The sequence below is a fragment of the Rhinolophus sinicus genome, linkage group LG09 (assembly GCF_036562045.2).
Source record: "Rhinolophus sinicus isolate RSC01 linkage group LG09, ASM3656204v1, whole genome shotgun sequence".
Taxonomy (NCBI): Eukaryota; Metazoa; Chordata; class Mammalia; order Chiroptera; family Rhinolophidae; genus Rhinolophus; species Rhinolophus sinicus.
The window spans coordinates 108,934,740-108,951,422 of record NC_133758.1 but is presented as its reverse complement, the minus strand read 5'-3'; the positions used below and the strand labels follow the sequence as shown (position 1 = coordinate 108,951,422).

Sequence of the window (16,683 nt, the reverse complement as noted above, 5' to 3'; positions counted from 1 at the left end):
CAATCCACCCAATTACTCAAGGCTGAAACCTTAGATTCTTCCTTTCTCTGACTCTCACTTCCCAAGATTCACCAACATTTGCTAAACAAATATCTCCCATTTCCATTCCTTTGGTTCAGGCCTCCAAGATCTTTGGTGTGAATAATTACAAGAATTTATCTGGTTTCTCTCCAAACCACTAACACTACAGTCAAAAATGGTCTTTCTGAAATCCAAATCTGATCGAGTCATTCCCTGACTGAAAACTTTACTGAAGGCCAGATTCCTTAGCTAGTGTGGGAATATATAACCTGGGAATATATAACCTCTCCAGCTGTCCTCAGCTCTTAGAATCTTCGCCTCTTTTGCTACCTTCTACTCACAATATGCCAGCCATTTTGAACTTCCCACAATTCCTTCAAAGCCCCATAGTGTGAGCTCTGGCCATACGGTCCTGCCTCCGCCTGGAACATGGCTCCATTCCCGCCCCTCTTCTTCTTGGCCCACCTAATTCACCTTTAGGACTTGGCTCACAGTGCTCATTTCATCTGGGAATCTTTCTCTAACTTAAGACTAGGTAGGCATCTTTCTAGAGGGTCACAACACTTAATTTGCCATATAGTAGTTGCCTACTTGTATATTTGTTTTGCCCATTTTTTCACTAGAAGATATTCAAGAGCAAGGGCTTTGTCTCATTCACCTGTATCTCCAACACCAAGTACAATGTCAGTACTTGAGAGGTGCCCAAATATTTACTGATCAAAAAAGTAAGCCGTTGTGACTTTCCTCATGTCCTTGAATAACTCTAAATGAAAACCAAAAAATTCCTCACATCTAGAACATATTGTAGACTAAATATTAACATTCTACAAAATAAATAAAGATAATGGGAATATGTTCCATAGAAATTATCACTCCAAAGTGGCATTCCTTAACTTTTATAAAACCACAAGAGAAATGAAATAAAGGTCTAATTTTGTTATAAAGTTTATTGACTAACATTTTAAAATGAAGAGAAAGTACTTCTTAGGTTCTCTTAGAGTGCTATAGTTTAATATATACTATATAGTTGGGGGATTGGGACCCAAAGACTAATGAGGTATTCCTTTTCACCAACAAATAATACTATACCTCTGCACTGGTGACGCTGACTGGCAGAGACAAGGGTAAGGAGGGAAGGTGGCAACATGGAGAATTAAGTTAGCTACCTCCTATTCTAATTCTCCTTATCTTGAATCCTCTGGAATTTGATATTAACACTCAGAATAGGTAACACTACAGAAAAGAGTGTGCGAATGGAATAACACTATATTATGTATAAAAGGCAACCTTACTAACTAGTGTTAACTGAAAGAATCTATCTATCTTTTGAAAAAAATTTAAGTTTTGCTTCTTTTCGTTAATCATTATATGCAAAACTAAATACAAAGCTATGGCCCATTTAATCAATCTCAGATCTGTATTTTTATGGTTCACTTTCCAGATTATTATACTCATGACGAATTTAAATTACTACCACCATCACCTATTTAATACAGTGACAGAAAAGAATTCACTTAATCTAAAATTTTAATAAATCTTAAGAGCACTTAATATAAAATATTAAAATCAAAATCCAAGTTAATAAAATTTTACACTTAAGTAAAGCAAAAAAAAAAGGTAAAACCTTTTATAAAAGCCCTGATAAAACCCTTTTGCCCTTTTAAATTAGAATACAAATTTTAGAAGCTTACAAAATGTCAACAGCAGAAAACATTTAGTTCACATGTAGATTATATAGTATGTTCTGGTTGAAATCTTTCCTCTGTCCATTTAGTTTTATTTCAGGCCATCTTTTCCAACAAATTTAGTTTTTAAATGTTGTTTTTAAACAATGGAAAGTCCTTTACAGAATTTCTAGAAGATAAACCCACATTAGAGTGAAAAGACTAACTTCAAAGCCTACCGCAAAATAAAATAACTACAGGGCAAATGACACATATTTATAATCTATACATACATATACATAAGGGGAAAAAGCCTTCTATATAAAATTCACTAAGTAACATTGATTTTAAATGGCAGTCAATACTCAAAAGGGTAAAAACACCATTTTAAAATTCAAGTTCCAAGTCCGTTTTTATTTGAATAGCAATTACCAACCACTGAACAAAGAAAATGAAGTAACAATAGCTGAAATCACAAATTAACTCTGTATGTTCAGTGATGACACCTGGTGGGGTAAAAGAGGGGGTGGGGAGCATTGAAAATACACTGCTGGAACAATTCATAACTCCAAAATAAGGATCCCTCTAAAAAGGGAATCCAGGGACTACCCAGATAAGATAGGTCCTGATTCATCTATCAGACTGCCAGGAATTTCAGTCTGTAGTGAGCAGGGGAACTGGAACTCTCTACATAAAATTCAGTGTCATATTCTTTCACTCAACGCATAGTAGCACATACAAACAGGCAAAATTTTGTTCCATTTCCAAAAACAGTTAAGCTGAAAAACTCTTCAAAAGCACATTTTTATACATAGGAAATAAAACTGAACTCCCAGTCCTTGTGACAGACAAGAAATGGCCCAAAGCCACTACACATCATTTGAGTCATATCAAATATTTTTTCTTTTAAAAAAAAAATCTTACTTCCCATGCAATTTTAAGAAATACATTTTCCCCTGGGGGACAGAAGAAATGTGGTTTCATGAGAATTACTAAGTCTTGGAGAGAGTCCAAAAGATCTAAAATAATAAAATGAATATACTGACAAATTTCGATTGACTTAAGTGCAGAGTAAGATTTCACTCTGTTGGTGTCCAGAAAAAAACCCTAACAAGTTAAACTAGAATGATTAAAAATACGTAATTTAATAAATTCAGGAGGAATCTAACAAGTACTCTTAAAAGGCCATCGAGTGTGTTGTACTTCTGAGATTACTTTTTTTGAGCCTTTTAAGTAGATGAGTTGATTTTGTGCTTTATTTACTGTAGATGAATATTAGAAATAAAAGAAGAAATATTTACATCACTATAATCAGACAGTGCAAAAATGGCAAACGACATAATTAAGGCTTTATGTAATGATAATGTTCAACCAAGAGCGTGATAATGGGCCCTAGCCTATCTAGGAAAAAGGTGAAGAAGCAGAAAATAGAAGAGAAAGTTACTCTTGTGAAGGAACTGGTTTACACTACTGTAACCTGGGTGTTTTATGACTTAATGCTATTGTCTGATACTAGTAGATATGTAATAGTCCAGCTCCTTTTGGTGGAGAGATGGTGGAGTTACAATCAAGTGGCTGAGTTATGCTGAGTCATTTACCCAAAGAACAAGATTAAAGAAGAGTAATTACAAACATTTGATGTTGACAATGACACATGTATCTACTCAAAATGACAGAGGAAGTACAAACAACAAAAAAGGGAGTACAGGCTGGCTGTACTAACAAACAGAACAATCACACCAGATGAATGTCTAGATACTAAAACCTTTTAACTCCTGATAAATAGAGGTTAATACTGATGATATACTTAAACAATGTGACTGCGATCGCTAAGGTGAAAACAGAAGCCAAACAGATTTAGTGAAGAAAGGAATGGCACATGGGAATTTTGGCACTTAATGTCTTTTTGGAACTTTCGCTGTAAGATCTATAGTAAATATCATCTTCAGAGTTTCTTAGAATACATCTAAGCTAATTGTTATGGCTGTTTCTACTTATTGGTCACAAAAAAGCTAAATTAGCCATGGTGAGACATCAAACCATGATAGAAACACTGTTCCTTTCCATGAAGCAGATAAAAAAGCCTTATGAATGAGAAACTAAGAAATAAAATCATTGTTAGCTTATCTAGAAGTTATTAATAGTTTTTTTATAAGTCATTTTTATATAGAATTTGGGACTTTACAACTGGTATAGTTAAATAAATGTACACCACAGAGATAAGGATTAATAAAATATGCATCCAAAATTGGGCAATAATAAAAAACAACACAAAGGTTACCAGAAGCATCAAGGTACTGACCCATGTCCTGAAGGAGCAATGAAGTATAAACAACACTGCACCCTGTTATCAGGCATCTGACGTCTGTTCACTCGAGATTCTGCATTTAGGTAGTCCTCAAATTTACTATCAATGTAGTCGATAACAGGCTGCCAGCTATAGAATGCAGATAAATAAAATAATTAAGTTGCAATTCTACATATAAATGCACAACTGATGACTCTGTTGAAGGGCAATAATCAATATTTTTAAATAGATAAAACCAATTTAACCAGAAGACATTCCAAATTATTCTACATATATACTAACTTAAAACAGGTATAAATTGTTGACTAAATCTTAATTCATTATTTCTAAACTTTCCAAATGAAAGAAAAGTGTTTAGAGTCAAAACATAACTACATTATTATATTATTTGTACTGGTAAACACATCAATGCTAATACATTTTACAGTATGAAAAATTATATCCAAAGAGTTTTACATTTTAAATGGAAAGATTAAACAGTACAGAAGCCTCATGATGAACTTATTCAGGTGTTTTAAAAGCTGGCAGAAATTTACTTCAAAAACAATGTGGAACTCAAAGAAAAAAAAATATTGTTTATAAGATACTGAGATATTATTTCCAACTAAAATGTCATGGATGTTTTCTTCATTTATGACATGTGGAAAAACTGAGGGTCTAAAATAAGGTTTAAATTAGGATGTGATAGAAAATAATATATACAAATGGATAAAATTATAGCAGAGAATGAAAAGTTTTAAATTTCTTACAATAATGAGAATTCTTGTATATACGTTGTTTTAGAATTTGTCTTCAAAATAATTCTAGGATAGGTATTATCTCCATTTTATAGAAAAGAAAATCAGTTCAAAGAAGGTAAGTAACATTTTAAGGAGGTGGTAAAGTTGGTATATGAACCCAAGTCACAGCACATAAAGTTTAGTGGCCTCTGCTAAGATGAGTTTTAAAATGTTAAACATGCAGAAAAAGTCTAACAACCTCATATCCCAAACGCAATTGAAAGCAGTGATGGCAAACCCTCCTTACCAATTACTATTATCCACTGCATCTCCAAATCCTGGGGTATCAACTATTGTGAGCAGCAACTGAACACCACCTTCTTTGATTAAAACTTTGGATTGTTCCACCTGTAAGAGTCATTGGTACAGATATTAATACCATACATTACATCTGTGGTTTCCTACAAGGTCAAGAGGTAGGGAAATGAGCGTTAATCAAAACCAATGAAGAAGCCTTTTGCAAACTAAATCTACGCATCCCCACATTTTCTTTAGAATCAATTGTTATGGACATTAGAAGTCCTGGCTACTTGAAAGAAAAGCACATTATATAAATACTGGGTTTATGGTTCTAGTTGGTATAAACAAGGAAAATAGGAACTGATAAAATAGTAATAATCACTAAAGATTATACTTATATAAAAGTTATATGTAAGTTATATAAGTATTATGCACATCTAAATGTACATATAATAATACAAATAGTGTGCCTGAATGATTCAGTAATTCAAAGAGATCAAATGTGATTAATCAAACAAGTACATCTGATCTACCACTTACAGTAAATGTTTTCCTGGATTATCTCCATCTAGTTTGGTCCAAACCAATTACTCAAGTGAACTTATTACCATTCCCAAATCTTTTTCCAAATGTCTGTAATTATTTGCACTGTGTTTATGTTATGGCTAAGATCCACTTCTCAAATGTGACATTGCACTTTTGGGCCAAAGCAATCAGCAAACGTCCAGGCATTGAACAAAAATGTATTCTGGTAGGGTAAAACATACTAACTCTGATTAAAAGCTTCAGTTCTCTTTAGAATTTGTAAAAATGTTCTATTTGATAAAAAGTGTTGGACTTAAAACAATTAACAATAGTTCCTCCTACAATTTAAGAGTTTTCTGTAACCCCAAACTCTGTATCAGAACATACAAATCATTTATCGTGGGCATATCCTGCTGTTAGATAAAACGAACACTAATTTAGACAGAAAAGAAGATCAATTCCCCAGGAAAAGATAGGCTTTCACTCACTGTACCTTTATATCAAGTGCTTACTAAAGACTACAGCCTCCAGGTATGCTGAAAGGCTAACTTAAGAGGCAAAAATTGTATTAATATGTGAGTGTTAAGTGCCATAATATGGTACAAATTAAGTACTACCAGACTTAAAAGGAAAATGTAATTATGGGTATGTGAAAAGCAACTTCCATAATTTATGTTAACAGAGTTTGGAAAGGAAAAATGACTAATTTCTGGGAGAAGTTTGGTGTGCCTTTAGAGATTACAGAAATGATGATGTCTTTCCGTTTTCCTTTGGCATTTCCTGACATATGATAGCTAATGCATGAAGAGATTGAGGAGATGAAAGTAAGATTGCTGAGCAAGGAAAGTTTGCAGCAGCAGCGTCCACCAGAACCCTTTGAGATGATGGCCATGTCCTGCATCTGCTCTGTCCAATGTGGTAGCTGCTTGCCCACATGGCTACTTAGCCCTTGAAATGTGACAAGAATAACTGAGCAATGGAATGTTTAATTTTATTTAATTTGAAATAAATTTAAATGGCCACATGTGGCTTAGTGACTACTAAATTGGACGGTGCAGGTCTATGGCAATAAAGTTATTTTGTTAAAAGATTATCAAAAAAGAAACTTGTGAAAACTGAAGACACTGCCTGAGATTTGGACACTGCAAGTCCATGGATGAGCTTCTCGTCTTTTAGACAAATAAGACTCAAAGGTCTTATCTTTTAGACCAATAGTCTTCAGACTGCTCTGATCCTGGTATAAACTCTCAGTGAAAATTTTGAGCATCCCAAATGTACCAAATATATACAATTGGCAATCTGAACATTAGTTAATAGGAATTAGTTTCTCTGTAGATCAAAAAAATAAACATCAAAAAAATAAGGGCTCGAATATTTTCTGTATCAATGATGGAAGCATATCACTTGGGAGACCATTGTTCCACACCACACAGCCAAGATAATACAGCTTGTCTGACATCGGGTTACTCTAATATGAGGGGGGCAAAATAACTGAGCAAACACTCAGACTCATGAGTGTTAGATTACCAAAACTAAAAAAATTTTAAGTGACGTTATCTCACGTGACTTAAGAAGTTCACATTTTATATATCTGGTGATCCTCTAGTCAAAGGACATTCTGGTTGTGTCAATTACATATCAATTTTAAAAAGGACCATCTGGTCAAATCTTATACCTCAGTATATAATGAATTCACCTCCACCTCCTTTATAAAAACACGTCATTCATTTATGGTAACTGTCATTGAAACAGAAAAATTTAAAGTAATTATGCCATCCCTTTATCTGATAATTCGTTTAAATGACATAGTACTGTATATTAGAAACCAGTGCAAAAATATAATTGTTCTACCTGAATCATCTCCCAATTTTACTTCAAACCATTTTTGGTTCCCTTGTTACTATAAAAAACCCATTTCTACCTTCGGTAATGAATCGTACACTAACCACACACCAAAACAGCTTAAATTTTAAGATCTTTGTTTCCTCGTTTTTATTTTAAAAAATGAGTTCAACAACTTGTTTATTGACATGATAAGAAGAATGAAGATCTGTATTTTATATAAAGAGTCTGTTTATAAGCTTCTTTTCTTCTCTGGCCTATGAAATTCTGTGTATCCATACAAGGTCAAATACAAAGAAGACGGCAACATGTGGAAGAAATCCAGAAAACATAACTGTAAACTAGTGCCATTCACAGGATCCAACTGTATCCTATCATCTGATTTTCCAAGTATCCTCATGGGATCCATGGAAAACAAATTAATTCAAGTCCAGGAATTTCAAACTTTTCTTAACAAATCTATTCCAAATGGCCACTTTCCCATGCACTTTACTTAAGCAGGTCACATCAGCATATTTTATGGCATCACTCAGAGTTCTCTAAGATTAAATGCATAATTTAATACTAAAGGAATGAATCAAGGGCATTTTCAACTGTTTCTCTCTTCAAAATAAAACTAAAGCTCATTATATTGTTTATGTGTAATTAATTTATTGAGGCCTCTTGGATTCCTAGATTCCAGAAATCCAAGGCACTCTTTCTTCTAATACTGTTGTTTTTCAATCTGAGGAAAAAGAATGTCAAACCTTCAATGTTTATACTGCTTCATTTCTTTCATTTTCAAAAGGCTGTTAATACACTAAACATTTCTAACCTAATGTGTAACAGCCATTTGTTATGATAAATAAAAAGTGTTAATTAACTGTATTAAATTTTGAGGAGAGGGTTCAAGTTTTCTGTCATGACCTTATCATGACCTACACTTGCTTTGGCATCACAGCCAAAGCTCTGCAGAGACTGGAACAGCCTGAGCCTGAGCCATTCCACTTAGCTCAAATACAAAAACTATTTTAATTATTTAGTGCCTCAAAAGATAAACATCATTTTAAATGCTTCATTATGTTCCACAAGAAACTAAAAGAAGCAATGACCAATACAATAGTTATGCCCACAGACTACTTCCTTCCCATCCACACCCAGAACTAGTTCATTGAGAAGCAAGTTCTCTAGTATTCTAATTCTGCCTTCTCTTCTCACTACACCTCATTTCCATCTCCTTACAAGGAGATCTTGAGTCCCTTGTCCCTTTCATTTTCCACTAGCACCGCCCCCCGCCCCCAGCCCTTTATTTCTTTTCCTTTCTGCTCAGATACCTTTCTGTTCCATAAAACTCATGAACTTCCCCCTCAGCATGAATCCCGTTGTCTGACAATCCTCATGTGTGCTCCTTAGTCTCCCGCCTCTCATTTCCCAGTACTGCGCTTCCCAGGCTCTGCCTAGGATCTCTGCCACCACACTCTGGAAAGCACCTTCTCTCTACCTGAAGACAAGAGCATCCCCAATTTGTCTGAAGCAATCAATGATCTCTTCCTGTTCGGTGGAACAGATCCCATCTTTCCTAAGGCTAATCTTTCAAATCTATGCTGCGGATCTGATCACTGTGCATGTTCAGAGCCATCTTGACAAATGTTTAGACTATTTCCCTGTATCTTCAACCTCTCATCTCTTAGGGGCTGATTCTCCACAGGACATAAATATTCTCTGGAAATAAAAACCAAATGATTTTCTGGGTCCTCTACTCCCAGTCGCTAGGTATTCTCTCTCATCCCTTCCTTCAAAGCTACCCATCTTTACTGCCTTCCTTACCACTCATTTCTCAACCCACTGCCTTTTACCCTCCACTCCTACTACTTCACTAAAGTCTACTCGCCAAGGTCACCTCTGCAGCACCTTACAGCATCTTTCTCACTAAATCATAATTGTTTGCTACATCCTTCACTGATTGTGAAACTTTTGAGAATTTTGACTGTGTCCATCATCACTGTAGCCCCCAAACCCAGTGTAAGACAAACATTCAAATATCTGTTCTGTGAATGACTGGTTTAGAAAAAAACTACCAAGAGGGGAGCAACATCAACAGGAAAGTTTCCTAACTGGACTTTATAAAAATGTTTCAAAGAGCCTATATATATATATATGTTATCTTCGGGATAGAATTCATTGTTTTCACCTTTTCGCACCTCCAAAATTTTTGTGCCCATTTAATGTACACTAGTGATTTACAGGACTTCACAGATCAAGAAAAAAATATTTCAAAGGAGACCAACATAAGGTTCCAAGTAAAAACTTTAAAAAAATCTAACACTGTCATTTCACAAAAGAAACTGAAATGGATTTAGTCTCAGAATAAAGGACAGTCTTTCCCTAGGAGATAGTTGGCATCCTTTCACTGACATGAAGATCTAAAAAATTTTAAAACATTAGAAAACTTGCTACCATACATACTGCATGTAATATTATCCTGAATAGTATTATTAATTTGAGGATCTATATTTGAGATTGGAACAGGAAGGGGAGCTCAAGTGATCAATTTTTTCTATCATTTCATTTTAATCAGTCTACTGGGAAAAATATATATAGAAGGGTGCAAAAAAAAATGTATACACATGGACACTTTTGTCAACGTTGCTCAAGTAGTTCGCTGTAATCTGAAGTGTCTGGATGCTGATGGTAACCACTTTGAGCACCTCTTGTAATTGCAGAAGTCAAACGTGACTTGTATTCAGCTTTTGTTATCGGTATATATTGAGTATTACAATTTTAATATAGTTTAATATGTGTATACATATTTTTGGCACCCTGTGTGTGTGTGTGTGTGTGTGTGTGTGTGTGTATGTGTGTGTGTGAATAAAAATGGAAGTAACATGATGCTACTTCATTCAACTTGAGATATTCTGAAAGAAGGAAAAGCAGTTTCTTCTCTTCCGTCCTTCCCACAGAGACAGGACTAAACAAGTTTGCAGCAAGCCAGAGACACTACAGAGCAGAGGTTCTCAAAGTGTAAAACTCGGACTGATAGCTGCATAGCCTGGGAACTTATTAGATGTGCAAATTCTTCGGGCCCTGCCTCAAACCCATCAAATAGCAAGCTCTGGGGTGGGGGGCTCAGCAAGCCCTCCAGGGGACGGCGATGCACACCCACATTTCAGAATCACTGGTATAAACACCTCCAGGACAAGAGTGTCAGCTTCCGTTTGGAACTGCACAGCTCAGGGTCATGAGGCCCAAGACAGGAGGTCAGGAATGAATCTCAAAGGACTTCTAATATTGAAAAGCTCATCCAAATCAGAACCACTTAAATATAACAGGAAGCTCAGAATCATATCTCTGTTCAGTGTAGATAGTTTCTCCTTCCTTCCAAGACTGAAGGAATTTCTTTTTAAGATACAAGTCTCTTGTAAATAAACGATGCTCAGGGAAGAGATTATGAAACTGTGGTCTTTATTAAAATTTCACTCCCTTTTTGGACTCAGCACCGTATTTTTCTATCCTTCTTCTTCTTCTTTTTTTTTTTTTTTTGACAGCTGCAAGTGTTCCAGAAAGCCTTCAGGTCAGGAAAATTGCAGACATTTGCCTTTTGAAATTCAGGACTGTATGATCCTCCTGGGCTAATATGTCTGGGTTGAGATACAACATCTGACCACTTTCTACTGAGAGAATTTATGAGATTCCAAGAGCAGATCTCTGACAGATTACTGGGCTTGGCAAAGAGCCGGTCAACTGTGAAAGAAAATTACATTCTATTCTCTAACTACATTGAATGACCTGGAACATGTCATGTTCTCTCCAGGGTAAGTGAGGAAAAAATTTAGATGATCTTCAAATTGTTTCAGTATACCAGGGAATACCTCCATAGTACAGTCAGGAAAGAGGACTGCTCTGGGCTTCTGTCAGGATAAATCCAGTTCTCAGATGATGTAAGTGTTATTTTTGGTTTTGAAAAAAGGGGAGGTGGGACTTAACAGTGGTACACAGGCAGTTGTCTTAAAAATCTTACTAGAGATACTTTCAGCCCTAATTGCTCCCTTGTTTTCAAAAAAGGAAGAATCAGGAAGATAATCACAATAAAACAGGGCACTTTGGAAGTGTTACCTTAAAGGAAGATAAATTGAGTTTAGACTGGATTATTCTGGAAATAGGTCAGTACAAAAAAGAATTCTAACAAATCGAGAGCATTTCCAATGTCTTGAACAGATGCTAGCCTGAGAGAAATTCTCTGTAATTTCTGAAATGTAAGGGACCATTAGCTAGATAAGGAATTCCTCCAGATAAAGGAGGAAAGACAGGAAACATTAAGATGGTCAAAGCACTTCAATGAGATCTGAACAGTTAATGAGTTTACAAGACATGTTCAATCTTGCAAGAAATCAAGGAAAACAAAATGAAACAATGAAATACCTTAATACTTTTATGTATGCACACAAATGTACGCAATAAATACGAGTGCCTATGTCCACCAAAAGATATGTACAAGAATATCCACAGGGGTCAAAAACTGAAAATCCAAATGCTCATCTACAACAGAAAGGATACGCTGTGAAATGTTCCTACCGTGGAATACTAGACAGCATGAAAAAGCTACAGCTACACGACATGAACAAATACCAGACATAATCTTCAGTGAAAACACCAGACACAAAGAATACACTGAAGTGAAGAAGTTCAAGAACAAGCAAAATTAATCTATAGAGAGAGAAGTCAGAAAGGTGTTTATATTTAGGGGTGGGTATCATACTGAGTAAGAGAAGGCACAAGGAAGCCTTCTGGAGTGCTAGAAATGTCTATCTTAACCACCGGTGGTGGTTACCTGGATTTAAAATTACATATACAAAAATTCATCACGCTCTATGCTTAAATTTGTATCGTTTTAGTATACAAGCTACACAACAATTAAACAAATTAAATTTTAATCAACACAACTTTAAAAAAGATCCTCAAATTTTAAAACTATTCCATTTAATCTACAATGGTGATTACAGGACTTCACAGACAAAAATCAACAAAACTTCAAAGATCCTCAAATTTTAAAATACCCTAACTAAACACTTACTCTTATATTTTTAAATCGTTTCTTCAGTCATTCAACAAATACTGGAGGTTAACACACAACAGATGAAGTTCTAGGAACTGAGCTTACAGCAGTGAAAACTGAAATCCCTACCCGACTAGAGCTTACACATTTGGAGTGACGGGTAGGGACTGGAAAGAGTTCACAGGGTGGTAGGGGAGGCCTCACTGAGAAAGCGATTTTTAAGCAGAGAACGGAAAATCAGGGAGCAAGCCATAAGCGTCTCTCAGGGAAGAACACTGCAGGCAGAAACACAGGAAGTGCAATGGTCCTGAGGTAGAAGTGGAATTATCTTGTTCAAAGAACAAGGAGGTTGGTTTGGCCAGAGCAGAATAAGCCAAAAATGGTTAAGTGTAGAAAGTAGGGTAAAGAGGAGAGTGAGAACAAATACTACAGGGTCTCCTACATATTGTAAGGACTCTGGCCTTGCTGTGAATGAGACAGGAGGCCACTGAGGAGTTTTGAGCAGAGGTGCAACATGATCTGATTTATACTGTAAAAGGAGACTCTCACCTCTTTGTTAAAGAGACTGGAGTGGTGGCCAAGGATCAACCAGGAAGGTGAAGTCGGAGGCTACTATTGTAATAATCAGGAAGACAGATGATGCAACCATGGATATGAGTGGTACCAGGGAGTGGGAAAAAGTGGTAGGATTCTGGATGTGTTGTTAAAAGTAGAGGTAATGGGATTTGTGGATGGATTACATGTGGAGTTAGAGGAACAAAGGTTCCAAGTTTTTGATCTGAGCAATGAGAAAGGTAGAATTGTCATTTAGTGAGATGGAAAAATCTGCAGGAGAGCCACTGGTTTTGTGTAAACAGTACCATATGGTCTATCAATATTTTTGATAAATTTGTTGGTTTGGCAAATTTATTTTTGGCATAAAGACTATTAGAGGACAGACTTTGTTGAACTGACCTACAACCCAATTGTTACTATGAATTTTATGCTTCCCCTCCACACTACTTTTTAATCTTTTGGATATATTTTCTTCAAGTGTGTGTGTGTTTAAAATTATAAAAGCATGCTCACTGTATAAAATTGAGAAGATACACTTAAAAAGAAAAAATACTCAGTCTCATAATTTGGGGAATCACTGATGACTATTGCATATAAATCCAATTTAATACCATGTTTCCCCAAAAATAAGACCTAGCCGACAATCAGCTCTAATGCGTCTTTTGGAGCAAAGATTAATATAAGACCCGGCCTTATATTAATCTTTGCTCCAAAAGATGCATTAGAGCTGATTGTCCGGCTAGGTCTTATTTTCGGGGAAACACAGTATACTTTTTGCAGTATGTGAACCATGCTAGAATAAGCACAGTTGTAACTACATTACAAATAATTGCTCATTGTTTGAGCAAATACTTTGTTGCAGAGTATGTCAAACTAGATTTCTATGTGTTGAATTCTCCGGGTTTCATGTGATGATACTCTCATCTCTTCAGACATATAGACAAAAATCACTGTACAGATGAATCAAGAAATACTGTTCGTTTGTGTTTATTAATAAACAAAGTAAAACAAAACATGGTAAGGTACAAAACTTGCATGAGTTAATTGGCTTCTATCATCCACTCAGCAGTAGTCTACTGGAATTCAAGCCTAGTACTCAAAGGGAAGTCAATAACTTCCTGAGTCCATCTTGCAAATTCAAACCTAGTAAGCGACAGAAAACATCATGTGTGGATCATTACAAAACCCACTTCTCTTAAGTATCCCGTACTAGCTAGCACCAGACAGTTCAGACATGGTCCACAGAGGCATTTTCTATGTTATTTTAAACTACTTTCATATATTACATTTGTAAAATAATGATACCACTTCCTCATAAAGTTCTTATAAGAATTAAGTAAATTAATGCATCTGAACTGCGTTGCACGGTACCGGGAAGGTGTTAATGACTCACCACGTGTTCTAGTATTAAGGTCAGCCTGGCGTTATGCCAGGTGCTAGAAATAAAAAGAAGACTCCAAAAACCTCATCAGCACTAATCACCAAGAACACTATTGGTCGGTACATGACCATTAAGATCTAACAGGTATTTTACATTAAATATTCATGAACTTAGGAATCTACACTGGGGTTTCTTTAACATTTCTACATTACCTAGTTTACTGATCTTGAATTGAAATACCTACATTAAGAAAGTTAAGTTTAACTTCTTGCTTAGGATTAAAATATCCAATATTGATCACAAAAAATAAAAAACATAGTAGAAAGTTTTTAGAACACACTTTTGCAGGTAATTTGAAATCTCAAGCTCTATGAGGGATACAAAAAAAAAAAATCCTAAAACAAAGAACAGCTTTAAAAAGGAGAAATAAAATATTCAAGTCACAGAATTACTTCTTCGGGTTCTTACTACTAAACTGCATCTTGCAGTTTGCTATATGTGAGCTTCTGCCTCGAGTTTCCAGGCTGTCCTCCCAGCTCGAGACTCGGACAATCACTACCAATCCTTCAAATCCAGCCCCAGCATCGCTATCACAGTAAAGCCTACTCCAGCCAGAACTGTTCCTTCGCCTGTCTGCTTATGTGCTGCATCACTACACCAACAATTTGTAATCAATAGTTTCGAGCAGTGCAGCCCAACAAAAATGTAATGTGAGCCACAAAAGTAATTTAAATTTTTTCAGTAGCCATTTTAAAAAAGAAATGAAATTCATGTATTTTATTTAACCCAACATAACCAAAATATTATCACTGCAAAATGTAATCAATATAAAAAATGATTTAGAGATATTTTCCATTCTTTTTTACATATACTAGGTCTTCAAAATCGGGGATGTATTTTATACTTGCATTAACATCTCAATTTGGATTATTCCTATTTTAAGAGCTCAACAGCCACATGTGGCCACTGCACTGGATAGTACAGATCTAGAATGCAGCACTTAGCTATACAAAGTGTGCTCTATGGACCAGCAGCATTGCTACCATCTGGGATTTTGTTAGCCATGCAGACTCTTTGCCCACCTCAGACCTAGGAGAAAACAGGAAGTAAATTTACCAAGCTCCCCAGGTGATCTGAATGCACATGAAAGATTGGAAAGTACTAAATTAGACCACACATAACTTGGGAACCTTAATGAATTGCTACTACCATTCAACCATCATGTGGTATTATGCTACTGACTAATACAGAACACTGTGTTTAAATAATAATGACTTTTCCATAAGTCATGTTTTCCCAACACTGTCCAATAGAACTTTCTGCAATGGTAAAAATGTATTTGCACTGCTCAAACTGTAGCCATTTGCCATATATGGCTACTGAGCCCTTGAAAAGTGACTACTGTATATGAGAAACTGAATTTTTAATTTTATTTACTTTTAGCTCATTCAAACTTAAATAGCCACATATGGCAAGTAGCTACCATACTCGACAGCATAACTCTTGTGTTATTATTTACTACATCACAGTGTAATCCCTAGGAGGGTTCTCAGGACAAATTTAGAAGGTTTTAACCTAGATAATTCTTTTAATTAGCTGCACTTCTTCTTCTCTCTTATCAATAATCACATTAACCACTTTACACTGGTTGAGGCCAAATCTGAAACCTACCTCTAGGGAAGCATAATAAAAGTTATAGAGCTGTTTTGTGTGGAAACATTACTGCAGCTTCTATCAATTAACAATATTAATATACATACCTGTACAGTCTTCTTTATTCTATGGGAAGGACCTGGATACTCTGGAGAATACAAATCTGTGAGGAATAATGAGTTGATTAACGTTGACTTTCCCAGTCCAGATTCACCTAAAAGAAATAAGGGGAGAAAATCTGTTAAACTCAGTCCTGTTATCGACCTTAATATTCAACCATTGCTATAATCAAACTTGCTTTATATAAGTACTTCTTGGTGGGACAAGACAGTGACATTAGAAAATATACTAAAAGACTTACTATTAGAGTAAGTTCTTTGTCCTCATTTTCTTATCTATCAAACTGGACTCATGTTTCCAAGGATTTTTTTTAGCTTTATGATTTTACAACCTGTGATCTTTAAAAGTAATGTACCTGAAACAAGAGCCTCTATTTTTACAGTAATGCATTCCTAGAGGTCAAAGTTAGTCATGACGGAAACACTAAATTATATATTGCTGCTTTAGTGAAATAAAACATAAAAGAAATTAACTATAAATGCTTATTATAGACAATACATAATTAATGAATGACCAAAGCAAGAAATCATACAGCTATGAAAAGTAGGAATCTGCTGAGAAAA

General features: G+C 35.4%; 1 protein-coding gene across 3 annotated transcripts in view; it reads right to left on the bottom strand.

Moving 5' to 3' along the window:
• SEPTIN7 (septin 7) overlaps positions 1-16,683 on the bottom strand; it is an 86,157-nt gene that overhangs the window by 22,379 nt on the left and 47,095 nt on the right. For all 3 annotated transcript variants that reach the window (XM_074340997.1, XM_074340998.1, XM_019726311.2), the window contains exons 3-5: positions 16,108-16,214; positions 5,020-5,120; positions 3,988-4,122 (exon numbers count right to left, since the gene is read on the bottom strand). In XM_074340997.1, coding sequence (XP_074197098.1) covers positions 3,988-4,122; positions 5,020-5,120; positions 16,108-16,214 — 343 coding nt within the window. The remainder of the gene's footprint in view (positions 1-3,987; positions 4,123-5,019; positions 5,121-16,107; positions 16,215-16,683) is intronic.